The sequence below is a fragment of the Gavialis gangeticus genome, unplaced genomic scaffold, assembly GCF_001723915.1.
Source record: "Gavialis gangeticus isolate Ggan-Ray unplaced genomic scaffold, GavGan_comp1, whole genome shotgun sequence".
Classification (NCBI taxonomy): domain Eukaryota; kingdom Metazoa; phylum Chordata; order Crocodylia; family Gavialidae; genus Gavialis; species Gavialis gangeticus.
In genome coordinates, this window is record NW_017729024.1 from 160,903,579 (window position 1) to 160,918,917 (window position 15,339).

General features: G+C 45.7%; 1 protein-coding gene across 1 annotated transcript in view; it reads right to left on the reverse strand.

Annotated features, from left to right (window-relative positions):
* Positions 1–12,748: 12,748 nt before the first annotated feature.
* RXFP3 (relaxin/insulin like family peptide receptor 3) overlaps positions 12,749–15,339 on the reverse strand; it is an 8,045-nt gene continuing 5,454 nt past the window's right edge. Inside the window, exon 2 of the mRNA XM_019518276.1 lies at positions 12,749–15,324. Within this exon, the coding sequence (XP_019373821.1) occupies positions 14,160–15,324 (1,165 nt within the window). The 3' untranslated portion in view covers positions 12,749–14,159. The remainder of the gene's footprint in view (positions 15,325–15,339) is intronic.

Below are 15,339 nucleotides of genomic sequence, written 5' to 3' on the forward strand. Positions count from 1 at the left end.
AGTTTTTTAACTAGGATGGGGTGAGAGACGGTGTCAAAGGCCTTGCTGAAGTCCAGAAAGACTACATCCACCGCGACATCTGCATCCATGGCCTTTGTGACCTGATCGTAGAAGGCAATCAGGTTGGTCTGACATGATCTCCCCCTAATAAATCCACTTCCGGTCCTCATCTGGGTCTGCCGGAGAGCGTGCGCTTGGGGGGCGCTCTGCACCCCTCTGGCTTGGTGACGGGCCTCCTGGGTCTGGGGGAGCACCTGGGGCTCCCCCATGGCTGATCACTAAGCCAGAGGTGCAGGGAGGCTCCCAGTGTGCTCCCTGGTGGACCCCTTCTTGTTCATTTGCAGGTTTGCCGCCAAACACGTGGAGGGCCCCCACCTTGCATTGCTTGGGGATGCTTCATCTGCCCCAGTCCCATCTCAGCATTCATGAGCTGCACCTGGTACCTTGAGGTACGTAGAAAAATCATTTAAAGGTGTGTCTATGTCCAAATCGCTGGTTCTCTGAATCAGCATTGAATCTTCAGGTTTGGTTGAATTGAATCAGGGACAGTGATCTGAATCAACTAATCCCTGATTCGGGCCAAATCTGAATCAAATAGGGCTCACTTCACACAGCCGTACACAGCAGCTTACAGTTCTTTGTGATTAGTGGCAAGATGCTCCATTTTAGTTAAGCTAGAGAAGATGCAGCAAGTGGAAAATACAAGAGCATTTACGTAATAAGGTTGAAAGTGAAGGTCTTGGTCCTAAAGACGAAAAAATCTTTTAAGATGTGCTTCTCCATCTCTGGGGGTCCTGATCTCAAAGAAAGCAAGTATTTAAGGGTATAGCCATTTTGCTCTTCCAGTATCAGTAAATGGGATGAACAAAACATGGTAACTAACTACTAGGGCTGTGCAAAATTTCAACAGGTGTTTCATTTTGAAGCTGTTTCAATGTGTTTTGAGCTTGAAACAGTGAAATCAAAATGAAACAAAAGGCTTTGAAACAGCTTTGAAATGAAATGAGGGCACTCGAAATGTTTTGAAACTTTCAAAACATTTTGAGTTTCAAAGCAGCCTGGTGGCGGGAATCAGGGGAGAGCCGGGGCTGCGCTCTGAGTGGCTTTGCCAGTCCCATAGAGCTACTGGCAGCGGAGAGCCAGTGGCAGAGCCGCTTGGAGCTCAACCTGGCCTCCCAGTGCTGCCGGACTCCTCCCAGGGGTGCAGCCCCCAGATCTGCACATGGGATGACAAGAGACTGCCACTGCTGCCTGAGGCCAGTGGCAGCAGCGGTTTTCCCAGTGCTGGGTGCGGGGTATGCTCAGTGCCGGTCCCAGGTGGTAGCTACAGCCTCCTGTCATCCTGCATGAAGATCCAGGGGCCCACACCCTGGGAGGAGTCTGGCACAGCTCTGGCATGACACAGGCCCCCAGATCTGCGCGCGGGATGACAGGAAGCTACTGCTACTGGCAAGTGACATGAGTTTTGCTTTTAGCAGTTTGAGGTTCAGTTTCCCAGAAACTCCTGCACCGGCCTCCTTGAAACTTGGCAGGCTTCATGCCCTCAGAAGGAGCTACCATCCCGGCAATTTTTGTGTGAATCAAGCAAGAAATGACAAAGTTGTAGCCTATGGGCAAAATGTTGAAACGCATTGAAACAGTGAAATAGTTTTGACGAAAAGAAATGGAATAGTGCTTCAAAATGAAATGAAATGATGAAACAAAACACTGTCCCTTCAAAATGGCTCAATGCAAGTTGAAACAAAATGCTGCTGTTTCTCACAGCCCTACTAACTACCCCTCTGCCTGCCCTTATGCTGCAGCAAGTGAAAACTAAACCAGGGCAACTTATCCTTGACTCATTCAGGGGTAACCTGCCCCAGTTTAGCTTTCACATGGAGTAAAAGCAGGCAGACAGACAGTAACTGCATGTCAGTCTCTCTATGGTAAGTCGCTGCTCCCTATTAACTCAATGCAATTGTATTGTTTGCGCATACCCTAAAGTTTTCAAGAATGTTTGCCCAGACATAGTTTAGCATCTATATAGAAAGCTTATGAGAAGCTTCTTGCAATTCCCATTTTGAAAGTATGGCCTCTTGTTTAATTTCCTAAATAAACTCAAACTTTAGGCACTTAAAAAAAAAAAAATCTTGACCATGAGGAGAGGCTGAGGGACCTGAACCTGTTCAGCCTCAGCAAGCGGAGGCTGAGGGGGGATTTGGTGGCTGCATACAAACTCATTAGGGGAGATCAGCAGCAAATAGGAAGGGTCCTATTCCACCCAGCAGCAGCTGGGGTGACGAGGAACAGTGGCCAGAAGCTGCTGGAGAATAGGTTCAGGTTAGAGATTAGGAGGCACTATTTCACTGTTAGGGTAGCTAGGATCTGGAACCAACTTTCTAGGGAAGTGGTCCTCGCTCCTACCTTGGGTAAATTCAAAAAGAGTTTGGATGAACACCTGTCTGGGGTCGTGTGATCCCAGCGTGTGCTCCAGCCAGTGGCGGGGGGTTAGACTAGATGATCTATTCAGGTCCCTTCTGACCCCTAACTATTATGAAACTATGACCAAAAATTCTAAAATTTGTGAGCAACCTAAAACACTCAAGCTGAGTGTTACAGCATTTACCATAATTGAATCATTTCATCTGTTTTCTCTCCCCTTCTGCCCTCCACAAAGGATTGAACTTTGATTGAATTATTCTTGCTCCTTTCACAGCCTTTTACAGAATATTCTTGTGAACTAATTCCATTCAGCAAAACATTATCATAAATTGTACTGCCTGCACACATTAAACCAATCTACTAAATCCTGAAGGCAAACCAGTATATATGTAACTACAGAGCTTGCATTCTTACTTTTATTAAGATGCTAGAGTTCTTTACATGGAGTGGATCCCGAGTCATTCCATCCAGAGTCTTGTAAACCCTACTTAAATTTCAAAAGGGACCTTATAGATTAAAAGTAAAGACTGGGGGAGACAGATTCTGCATTTCTTCCTAATTGGAGTCACTTGAAGAGCCAGGGCTCATAAGAAGCACAAAACCAGCCCTGTTCAGCATGGCTAAAGCATATTCAAAAGTTCATTTTACTACTTGTTTCCAAAATACTCTATTTGTTTTTGGAAGAGAAGTATTATTTGTGTTATGCCTTTCATATTCAATTGTTTTGTTAACTGTTAAGCCATGGCTGCTCCTGACATACTATTATGTAATGAGTGGTGACAGAAATTTGTGTATGTTTTTAATCAGCACTGCTCGCTCAAACATGGCATCTAATACATCAGATAATGAAGTACCTGCCACCCTAATAGCTCAGTGTGTGTTTTCTTCATTGGTACTGAGTGTTTGGATATCTCTGCACTGACCTGCCACCTTGAGGCACATTTTACACTTTCATGACTGCCAGGATATTTCCTAGTAGGGCTGGAGTTTTGTTGGAGCTGTGATGGTCCAGAAAACATGCAAAAAGCAAGGGTTTTATTGTGCTGTCTTTTATTAGACCAGCCATATAGTTAGGAAAGATGTTAGACAAACTTTCAGGCACACAGGGCACTGACGGACATGTTAAAAAACAACATGTGCTTTACTGGAAGAAGCAGTGCGTTAGTTCGACCCAGCTCTGCGGTGTCTATATAGACTGGGCACTTCAGCAGGGCTTTTTGGCGCTTTTGTCTAACAGCTGATTCATAGTAGTTTCCTAGTAGCTAGGGTCAGGAGGGACCTGAACAGATCATCTAGCATGATCCCCTGCCACAGGCAGGAATGAATGCTGGGTCCACAAGACCCCAGACAGGTGATCATCCAACCTCCTCTGATTCAATCAGCTATTGCATAAAAGCTCTGCTGAAGCACCTGTTCTATACAGATGTTGGGTGAGCCGGGTCCAGATTACGTGACGCCTCTTCCATCCATGCGCTGGGCCTGGCATGGGGGCACACCGAGTTTAAAGTAAAGCACTATATTTTGTGGGGTTTTTATGTCTGTAAGCAGCAACAGTGCCCTTCTTCAGGTCGCTCTGTGCCTGGAAGCTTATCTAACATCTCTCACAACTCTGCAGTTGGTCCCACTGGGACATTAGTTGGTCTAATTGGTGGCTGGGGGGGGCACGGCTTGGTGGCAGCAGGAGCCGACAACTGTGAGTGGGGAGCTCCTGCACATGCCACCAGCACTGTTGGTGGCGGGGGGAGGGAGTGACGAGCACTGACCATGGGTCAGTGATTCCCAGCAGGTGCTGCCAGCAGTGTCGGCGGTGGCCAGGGGTGATCATGGACCACCCGCAGATGGCAGCACCTGTTTGCAGGGGGGTGCACAGCCACACACAGGGGGTGCATGTGCACCCACATGCACTCTCTATGCGTTGCCCCTGCCCCACACTGTAGCACCAGCCAGCCCTGGTCACTGTCTACACATGTTTCAGCACAATAAATAACTCTGCCATAGGATAGTACTTGTCCTAGACAGTACTATGATTCATTTACTGCACCTAATAGGGGCACACATGTAGATGGTGACACTTTACTGTGGAGCTAATTAGTCAATTCCACAGAAAAGTGCATGTGTAGATGCACCTAGCATCACTTATAACAGGCCCCTGGAGAAATATCAGCTGTCTTTCCTTACCTACGGCTGTCTTCACTGCAGAACCATACTGAGGCTTCCAGTCTCAATCCTTCAGTGTTTGTATACACTGCCTTCTTCTCAGTATTGCTCTTACTCCTCCCGGCAGTATGGCTCCTAATAAAACTAGGTTGCTGTTGACCCCTTCATTACACAGCTGTATTTAAACTTCTCTTGCCTTTTCTCCTCCTGTTTTCCTCTGCAGTTTGGTTGTGAAGAGAAAGTGGGGAGTTCAGCACAAAAAGGGACAGCTCTTCAGTGGGTTCTCCCCTTCATTTTGACCTTGGTGAAAACTTCTTATGGACTCTGTGTCACATTTGAGCTCCTTGAGCTGAGATGGGATCACAGGAAGAGGTGAGATCCATGGCCTCTCCACTACACATTGTCCCCACCTCAACACAATTTTTCTGAGATTCTGTTTTGGGGATTGTTATATAGGCTAATGCTGACCCTCTGCCTTTAACTTATAAAGCCCCTCCCCACTGTGAAATCTTCCAGGAGGAAGGTTTTTAGAAGTGTAAGAGAGCCTGGCCTCTGCAGAAGTCACAGAAATGGGGGTGTGGGTAACAGGCTTTCTAAGAAATATAGCAGCCCTTGTCCTTTAGCATCGCTTTAGAGCAGTGTGCCTTGTAGATGAGTGATCCAGAAGTTCATGGGGTCATAGTTTGACTCTAAATGTATTCTGAGACAGAAAACAAATGTAAAGTTGTGATTTAAGTTTAGACAAATATTTGTCTGGAGTGGTTCAGAAAGGGATCAGCCTGCCTGGACTAAAAGTTTGGGTTACACAGCCTTCTGAGGTCCCTTCCAGTCCTGTTTTTCTGTGATTCCATTTCATGGTTCTGGTGTAAGGAAGCTTTGGGAAGTTTACTTTTCCCTTTATCAGTCTTTTTCTCTCAGGATTTAGCAAATGCTGGTCTTTAAAATGCTTGAATAGTGAAGGTTAACTGTGTTCTATTCCAGAAACAAAGACAAATAAGCAAAACATTCAGCCTTGGCAAGTTGCTATGAGTCTAAAATGGTTATAGCAAGGTAAGAAGCATAATGTTATGAGAAGGGAGAAGCATGATATTAAGAAAGAAACTTAGGGAAGGCTGTTTCAGGGACTGAGTTCACAACATTTTTTTATTACTTTTCTTTGTAAAGTTCATTCTATCGTGTTGTACAATACACGTAACAGGTCTCATTCTCTTGTAGGAATCTTAATATAAAAAACCCCTATACAAGATTCTGGAATAATAATGAAGCTGAACTTCCCTACACAAAAAGGACACACAGCCAAAACTATAAGTATCCTAATTTGAAAAATAATTCTTAAAATTAAAAAAAGCCCTAGTAATGCCAGCAGTGTTCCGCACATCAGTGTTCGCTTAAAGGAAAAATCCTTTAAAATATCACCAAAACCCATTCCTAAACAGGAAGCAAATCAAGGCAAAAGTACTTGGAAAGTGTTAGACATAAAAAATTGCACAAGTAGCAGCCTCAATTTAATGAAACATCCAAATTATGCCTTTTTAAATTCAATTTAGTACATGGACTAAATTATTATCAGCCACTGCATTTAATAACAGACCAGTGAGTGTTTTTGATGGAATAACCTATTATAAAATCAAGAGGACACTGGGGCATATCTTGTTCAGTCAGGTTTGTAGTGGTATAAATAAGATCTAATCTATAAAGATGTAATGTGGATTTTAATACAATAGGAAGTGTATAAGAGCAAGCACTGTGATAATTCAGAATGGTAGCCTTGATATAAATAGTCCTAGGTCAAATGAATCGGTGCAGAAGACGAGGCTTAGCCTTGTTACTTTTCTACCTTGAGACATTGTTTTGCTTCTCTTTCCCTCAGGAAACCTATCTTTGTTTCAATTTAATAAGCAATCAGGTCAATTACGTAAAAAAAATAAAATGTTTTTTTATTCCCTTGCTTAGAAGTCGTTGGAAGATTAGTCATGTTACTACCATCAATCCAATTTACTTCCTTATATTTCATAGTAATCCTATTAGGTCGTCTTGATTTCTTTGAAAAGCAGCAATTTGAACTATTTTTATGAAAAGTTGTCCTACTAATAAATTATATAAGTAAGGAGACAAATACAAAGTCTCAGCTTTGGCAGTGCTCTCAGTAACAGTGCAGCATTTTCCTTTCATTGATGTCCGCACATCATTACCAGCCCCTGCAGGTTGGGCAAGTGCTGTCAGGCAGATGTTCTCAAAGATTTATAGAGATGTGCTTTATGTTGCTAAACAGTGTTATGTGGATAGATAGCAAGGATAGTGTTATCTGCTCTAAAACATCCTGAAATAGTTTTTCTCACTTTAGAGCTTTAAAATATCAAATACTTCTTATCTAATTTTATGGAGATGCGAATTTGTCAGTACCCAACTGCTGCCTTCCTGCATAACAATGCAGCAAACAGTTTTGATCATTCTTCCAAGACTAAATTATTAAATTGTTTTTAACTCTGGAACTTACTAAAATCTAACAAATAATGCATCCCTTGTTTTACTTTTATATTGATCCCCTATATTTTCTGCATAAGTATTACATCTCCCTCATTCTTGTGTTAAATCTCTTTCTTGTGTGTCACCTGTGCGATTCTGCTCCCCTGTAGATGCATCAAATGAAGGCACCATTCCATATGGTAGTGGTCTGTTCTTTTGCATGTATTCAGAGTAATATACACTAAATGTAATTGGGAAAATGTTTAATGCTCTCCACTCCTATTAACCTATCCTTATTAATAAAGCAGAGGCATAACTAGGAATTTTGGTGCCCTGGACAGAGATGCTGCTGGGGAGAAGGGGTTGCACTTACTGCTGCCGTGGTGCTATCTCCCTAGGGACCACTGTTCCGGTGCTGCCTCTAAACTGGCACCCCATGTGTCTACACCTACTTATGCAACTGTAGGTAAGTTAAAGCTAGCATGGATAGGCATATCTGTACTGCAGCCAGACTTTCATCTGCTGTATAGACATAGCTGTAGCATTCTCTGGCTACTACATCAAGGCTTGAGCTGCAAATATTATCAAAACAACTTGTTTTCCATCAGCAACTTGTTTGTTTGAAACCTTTTCTTTGTCTGAGAAGTACAGTCTCATGTGAGTCTTTTCAAGTGATCAGACTCAGGGTCATTTTAAAGTAGCACCTTTCCAAAGAAAAAAATAAACCGACCTTCTTGGATGGCATGCTTTCCCTCTCTATTCAGCAGCTGGCATCTCCATCTTGGTTCTCACCTTCAATTCTATAACTAGACCAAGCTTCTGTTTTCCTTCCTGACATTTCTAAGTAGCAGCTGCCTATTATACTGGGTCCAATCATTCAGTCAATTACTCTGGCAAAATGCCCACCATGGACTGCAGGATTGGTTCTCCTCTCCATTGTACACTGATGTGTGAGTACTCAGGCTATAAACAGATGTTGCCAAATTAAGTGGATCAGCTAACCTGGGATGTGCCACCCATTGTCCAACAGGGTCAGGCCTCTGCTGCTCCCAGGAGTGGCAGGGGACCAATCCTGCAGGACAACACTTGGGGCACACTTCTGAAAACGGGAACCCTGGGTTTCCCTACCAGCATAGGCATGTTCTGAGTCAGAAGCCCTGGGTGCATCCCTGCAAATGGGGAAACCTAGGCAGGCACTCCCAGGGCTTTGGAGGCCCAATCCTGCATGTCCTGGGAATTCCTGAGAGGAATTCCTGGAGGGCACACAGGATTTGGCCCCTGAAGCCCCAGGAGTGCCTGGCTGGGGCAACTAGGGAGTGCAGGCAGCCCTGGGCTGCCCACTCTCTCCTGGCTTAAAACAATTAGATGCCAGCTGCAAAATAGCAGCACAAATTAATACTACCTGTTTATGGCTACAAATTTGGACATTTGTAGTCCGACAAAGGGTATGGATGTCCATTTGCTTTTGCTTTGTGCCACCATAAAAATGCTTATAGTAGCCCAAAGGTGATGACTGTTTGCAGCCTCAGAAGAAATAGCCGGCTCAAGAAAGCATCATATACACAACAGGATAAAGTATCTCCAGCCACAAAAGGCAATCTTGTACTATGGGCAGGCTGCTGTTTTCTCCAGCCAACAGTATTCTATGGGAAGGTCTCTCTCTCACATCCTCTGTTGCAGCCTCTGCTCACCATTGCTGCTGACAAGTGTGGTGAGCAAGGGTTAGGAGTGGCTAATTCAGTGGTGCCAGTGCATCCAAGCAGAAGGGGGAAGAGGGAGTAGGAGGTGAGAAAGCAGTCTTCCCCAGGGAGCACAGGGGCTGGAACTAGAGCAGCAGCAGATTAGCTGGCTGTTAGTAAAGCGCAGGTTAAATCAGCGGAAGCAGGGAATCAGACAGCCTTTTCTAAAATACAGACTGGATCAGACTTTCACAGGCTGAATCCAGTCTCTTGGTGGGCAGCATCCAGCCCATGGGACATAAGTTGCTGATCTCTGATTAAGGTATGTTTATATTTCCATGTATAGCTTGGGGAGATGTTTGCAGACACATTTGCCAAAGTCACCTGCAGGGCCGCACATAGCCCAGACCTATGTATCAGCCCAGTAGCACATTTACAACTACCAGCTCTCAGACTCCTCTTCCTATCCATTCCAGCCAGTGGCAAGCTATGGATCTAGTGTTAATAGATGAATATTACAAGCATAGAAGTAAGGCAACACTCTTGCGAACAGCCCTGAACCCTGCATGACATTGAAGCAATAGTGGCTTAGGAATCGTGATTTACCTCCGTGTGACTGCATGGCCACAAGGAACTTCCTGCAGGATTAGGTCTCTGTGGAATGTAAGCAAAATATTCACAACAGTGCTATCCCCTAGCCTTCAGAAATCATGATTCAAGCCTAATTGGTTTAGTTTTAAATGCAAGCTGAGATTCTCTCAGAATCACTTGACTCTAGGAGTTGAGATTTTAAGAAAAGCACCATATATTGTGAGACTTGCTATAAAATCCTTGGAGTTAGCAAGGATGTGTTGTTTAGTTGTCCACAGACAATACTTTACTACACTGTGCTTCTCCTTTGAGAGGGGTGTCTGGGAAAAAAAAAGAAAAGAAAAGAAAAAAAAGGGCATAGTAGTTACATGTTTGTGTTTTCAATAATTTCAAAGCAACATTAGTCAGATTCCTAGAAGTGTTTTGGATACATCAACTCATATGTTTGTGTCCCTTAAAGCTAGGGGCACAAACTCAGTTCTTTTCTTTTTATACTTCATCATCAACTAGGCAAGCTCAGCAGGTGAAATTAGTCTCTTAGTGCTGTGGAATCATGATTGTCTTCAGACCAGGAGGGGGCTGACAACTGTGCAGCCTAATTGCTATCACCGGGTTTGCACAGGCATGTCTGATTGGAGCATAGTAAATAATTCTCTTTATGATACAGAAGGAGGAATAAAATTCCTTTGAGTCTCTCTGAGCTTCATCTTTAGTTTGAGGAGAAAAGGAAAGGGGCAAAAATATAGTTGCACCACTAATGTAAGTGTTTATGATTCTCTATATGACCATATGCAAGAAAGCTGAGCTGAGAAGATAAACGTACCATTTTTACAGACTTTTCAAAGTAAATTTCAAAATCTACACAAGTACACAAAGTCTACTGTTTTTGGATAACAAAGGATTGTTAACATTTTTATCTGTATATCTTTCCTATGTCTGCAATGCTGGGCTAATTGTTGCTAAATGTAAATTGTTACCAATTTACTTATCTCTAATCTGTGATACAGCTTCAGATGAAAGTGTAATTTTTCTCAACTCTCATATATACTATCTGAGCAGCCTTGTGCCATGAATATAAAGAAGAGCTGTTTTCTCCAGGTCCCAGGGTTGTTCAATATGGAGTTAGATGGTATGTGGTGAAAAATGCAATAGAGCCAGCCATTGAGCAGTGAGGATAAAGATAAACACTAAACAATCAATCCATTTGTTTTGCATCATCCATCTGAAGCACTGAATGAAGCAGAGGTCCCTTTGAAAAACAGCGGGCAGTCATAATTAAAGACTCTGTATATAAAAACAAGGAGGGCTCAGTGGTCCTGTTTATTTATTTGGTCTATTTTTTTACTCTGAAGAGCTATTGCCACTTATCACGTTATCTCTTAGTTTTTCTTGCACAGAAAAAACCAAGTTTCATCAACTGTCTTCAGTCGTAAAGAAATGGATCTCATCTCTGATTTAGTTTTCGGTTTGTGATTTGTCATCTGTTATGGGTCAATATTCCATGTTTGCTCTGTACTTGTAATTTGAGCCATGATTTAGTCTGAAAAATCTGTGCATTTATGAATTGTAAAAAGGACCAATTATTTTACCAATCTAAGGAATGCATCTTCCTGCAATGATGGAAGATGTGAATTCCACCACTTATGCTGTAATGAAGGTGCAGTGTAACCCAGTGTCCATCCTTTTCTTAGAGGTGTCTGGCCACCTGTATTGACTGACACCTTGTGTCCTGGAGAAATACCATTGGAATTCACTCTTTTATAATAGGATTCTCAGTATACAATGTTTCTGATTAACTCCACATGATTAGGTTAAAACCCTCTTCTGAATCTGGAGAGAAAATATCCTCAGGAAAAGCTTCAAAATCAAGGTCCTAATTCATGACAGTTCCTTGTAGATGAATTCCCCCAAACATTCAGTAGTGCCTCATGTTAGTTTCAGAACTTTCTGCATAGAGAAGTACTGATAGTATCAAGGTATAAAGAAAGAAGTAATCACTTTAGAGGCTGGAAAAGGGGCAATTAGATTTTTCTTGGTAAAGCCAATGCTTTTTTGCTCTAAAAAATTCTGTTTTGCTCTTTGTTTTTCTGTGGCCTGAGTAATAGGAGTTTTATTGGGTACGACTGTAATGTATCTGACTGTTCTGAACCACACACAAACACTGTCTATGTTACACCTGCAGATCTACTCGCTTGAAATATTTGTAGCTCATTATTATACCATGGGTACCATGGCTGAATCCACACAAGGATATATGTGTTGCAATACTAAGCACTGCAGATTTGTTCAGTCCATTCACAAAGGCTGGCGATGCTGAATAGGAAACACCAAGGATGTGCACTTAAGAGTCACCTCTCCAGAACTTACTCTGAGGTACAGAGAATCATTTATTTCAGACTGGGATTTGCAGCCCGAGACCAGTCCTTTAGTTAGGTGCTTATGCTAGTCCTTTCTGACACAGGTGGGATTGTTACCCTTTTATCCCCTTGCTCAGTGTTTAGGGGACTCACCCATGGTGTAGAAGACTAGAGAAATTTGAACCAGCATCTTTTGCTTCTCAACAGAATGATTTAACAATAAAGCCATATAAATTCCTGAAGGGTAAGGTTCTCTCTGTCCCTTCTCTTGAAGTTTTTCCACATTAATTACATAGTTAATCCACATAGTTACATATTCCTTAGACCAAAGGCAGGGAGAGAAGAAAAATCCTCACTACACTACAGGGTCATTGCCTTCAAGAGAATGGGGATGTCTGGGTTGCAATCCTGCTCTGATGAAGGTTCAAGAATTTTAGATAAAATATTTGGTGGAGCAGCTTTCGAGGATTTCCTGTCACTCTAAACCTCACTTTCTCTGTCTCTGTGTTCAGTGACTATTTAGCTGAGTCCATGGCAAATGGAACAGCTTCAGGAGAAAGGTTTGGTAAACACACCCCAGCACAGAGCACCCTGGAGCTCGGTGCTTAGAGCTTCCCCTTGGAGTTGGCAGTCTTGTGTTCAAATTCTCCTGGGCAGAAGATGCACTGGAAGCTACGTCACCCCTAACTGCCTAACTGACCTTTTGGATAAAGAAATGGTGCCCCTCTGCCCCTTCCGTGCTTTGTGTGGGGCCCAGTCTGATACGTCCTCTTAAGAAGGACATGGCAGAGGATCACTTCGTTTGTGGTTTCTAATGGGACTTGAGCAGTTCCAGGCATGCTGAGCAACAGACATTTTAAGCTTGCCGAAGGAATCCTACTGATGAACATTGGGTGCCTATGGATTTTAGGCACCTCTGGGTTTAGGCAGCAGCTCGGCTCTACTTTTGAGCCTTTACATTTTGGCTTTAGATGTTTATAGGGCAGTTAGTATTAGATGCCTCAGATCTTTTGTGGATGCATATCCCTACTCAGAGACCGTCAGAGTCTTTAGGAAGCTTTAAGTCCTTCTAGTAAGGCAGTGACAAGGACTGTAAGGGTCTCGCATCTCCACTGTTTTATTTGTTTTTTATTCAGTTTGTAGCACTGGTAGCATCCTGGGCAGAGGAGCAAGTCTTAATTCCACCTCCTTGGATTTTACTCTCTTTTTGTCCAGCCCCCTGGAAACCACAACTCGCACTGAAGTCAGTACAAGGTTGGCCGAGACAAAAACAGAAAGTCTCAGGCTCTATTCTAACGCTGTGCGTGGAAGTGGAAATCACTCCACTGCAGAAAGCCGGCTCTCAGCCTATAGTCACACAAGCCCTTTTCAGCATAACTGGGAAAAACTCATAATACTGTTAACTCTCTCTCTCTGCCAAATGTTAAACAAAAACTGCAGTTTGGAGGTGACCAAAACTATTCATAAATTTGTTTTGAATTCAAGTAGTGGTTTTGGCTGAGAAAAGGGGGGAAATTCAGTAAAAAATGTCAAAATGAGACATTTAAAGAGCTATTGTGGCATTTCAGTGCAAACTTACATTTTTATTTCCATATCAACTTAAACAAAGTTTAAAAAAACAAGAAGAAAAGCATGAAATAATGGCTAAATGACAGTTTTTATTTCAAATCTGTGAAACAGTCTGTCTGAAATAAATTTTCCCCAGTGTTTTGCTCTGACAACTGAAGCGAGAAAATCTATTGTTCTTGCAGTTGACAGGAATAAATGGCACATGCAGGATCTGCCCCGAGTTTCCTGCTTCTCTTTTAGCTTAACTGGCTGGCACAAAACTGACATGGCAGTAAAGGGCAGGGTAGACACCTGGCAAACATGTTTTTGGAGAACGCTGCCTGTTCTTGGCTGAACTCAAATGTTCGTGGCAGACATTTGCCCTGGAACAAACCTCTGCAGAGTGTCCAGATCATTGTTTCCAACTGTGGGAATCACTGGCCAGCATGAACCACAGCGAGGATGAAGCCTCTAGCCCAGATACAGGTGTGTAAAGGCAAAACCTGGCTGCAGCAGGAGATTCTGCCCCCCCAGCCTGAGGGTTTCAGCCAGTGCCTCAGCTTTCTCCTGCCCTGCAGCAGCCGTGGGTGGGGGATTAGGATCAGACACAAGCGATGCAGTATGGCCTCAGGCTTTGCTCTTTCCCCTCAGGTGTCCAGCTCCCCCCTCCGGGCCCCCTGGACATGTAGGGACCACCACAGCTGTGCAAAGTGGCTCCTCAGGGAAGCCTAGCACCCAAGCTGGTACGGTGGGAGCTCCCTGCCACCTTATTCTGGCCCCTCAAAGCACTGTCCAGCCAGGGACAACACCCCCATACCTCCCATGGCCTCACCCCAGTCCCTGAGGCCTGCAGGGTGGAGGCCGGCTCCAAGGAATGCCGCAGGGCTTGCCTTTGTGCCCAGACATCCCGCCCCACAGTCACAGCCATCGGGGTGGGCGCTCAGCAGCGCTGCTCGCTGGGGCCAGCGGGCAGCAGGTCGCAGTGGCCGCTGTAGACCACCACGCCAGGCGGGTAGTAGAGCAGCTCGGACGGGGTGGCAGGGGGTGGTGGAGCAGCAGCGGGCAGGGGCACCAGGGCAGGCAGCGCCTGCTCGTCAGGCTCGGGCTTGGTCGTGAGGGTGAAGGGGCGCATGGAGGTGAGCGAGGGCGAGGCGAGGCGCCACAGCAGGTTCTTGAGGGCCTGGCGAAACTCCCGCCGCATGAGGCAGTAGAGCACGGGGTTGAGGCAGCTGTTGCAGTGTGCCAGGCACACGCTGACGGGGAAGAGGTAGGCCTGCGACAGGAAGTAGGCAGGCCCGAAGGGCACAGCGTTCAGCTTGACCAGGACGCCCCAGGCTGTGAGCGCCTGGTTGGGCAGCCAGCACACGAAGAAGCTGAGCACCACCACGCTCACCGAGCGCGTCACCTTGGCCGAGCGGCGCTGGCCCGCGTGGCGGCCGCGGAGGAAACGCACCAGGCGCGCGTAGCACAGGCTGATCACGCCCAGAGGCACCACGAAGCCCAGCAGCACCTTCTGCACCTGGTAGAGCCCCAGCCAGAGCTGCACGCGCGCGCTGGGGCTGTCGGGGAAGCGCAGCAGGCAGAGCTCCTCGCCGAAGACGTTGGCAGTGGTGGAGAAGATGGCGTGGGGCAGCGCGGCCACCACGGCCAGAGCCCAGATGAGGGCACAGAGCCCGCGGGCGCCGCAGCCGCAGCCGCAGCCGCTCCTGGGCTGGCTCTTGAGCACCGATGCCACGGCGCGGTAGCGGGCCACGCTCATGGCGGTGAGGAAGAAGACGCTGGCATACATGTTCATGGCCGTCACGTATGACACCGCCTTGCACATGACGCGCCCGAAGAGCCAGGTGAAGTCCAGCGCGTTCTCCACGGCCCAGAAGGGCAGCGTCAGCACGAACTGCAGGTCGGTGGCGGCCAGGCTGGTCACGAAGAGGTTCATGGAGGACTTGCGCCAGCCCCGCTTGCCGCGCATCAGGTGCAGCACCAGCGCGTTGCCCACCAGCCCCAGCGCGCACACCACGGAGTACACGGCCGACACGGCCAGGCGCACGGCGGCCGAGCCGCCCCCCTGCAGCCCCGCGCCCGCCTCCGCCTCCAGCGACTCGTTGCTCCGGTTGCCGCCG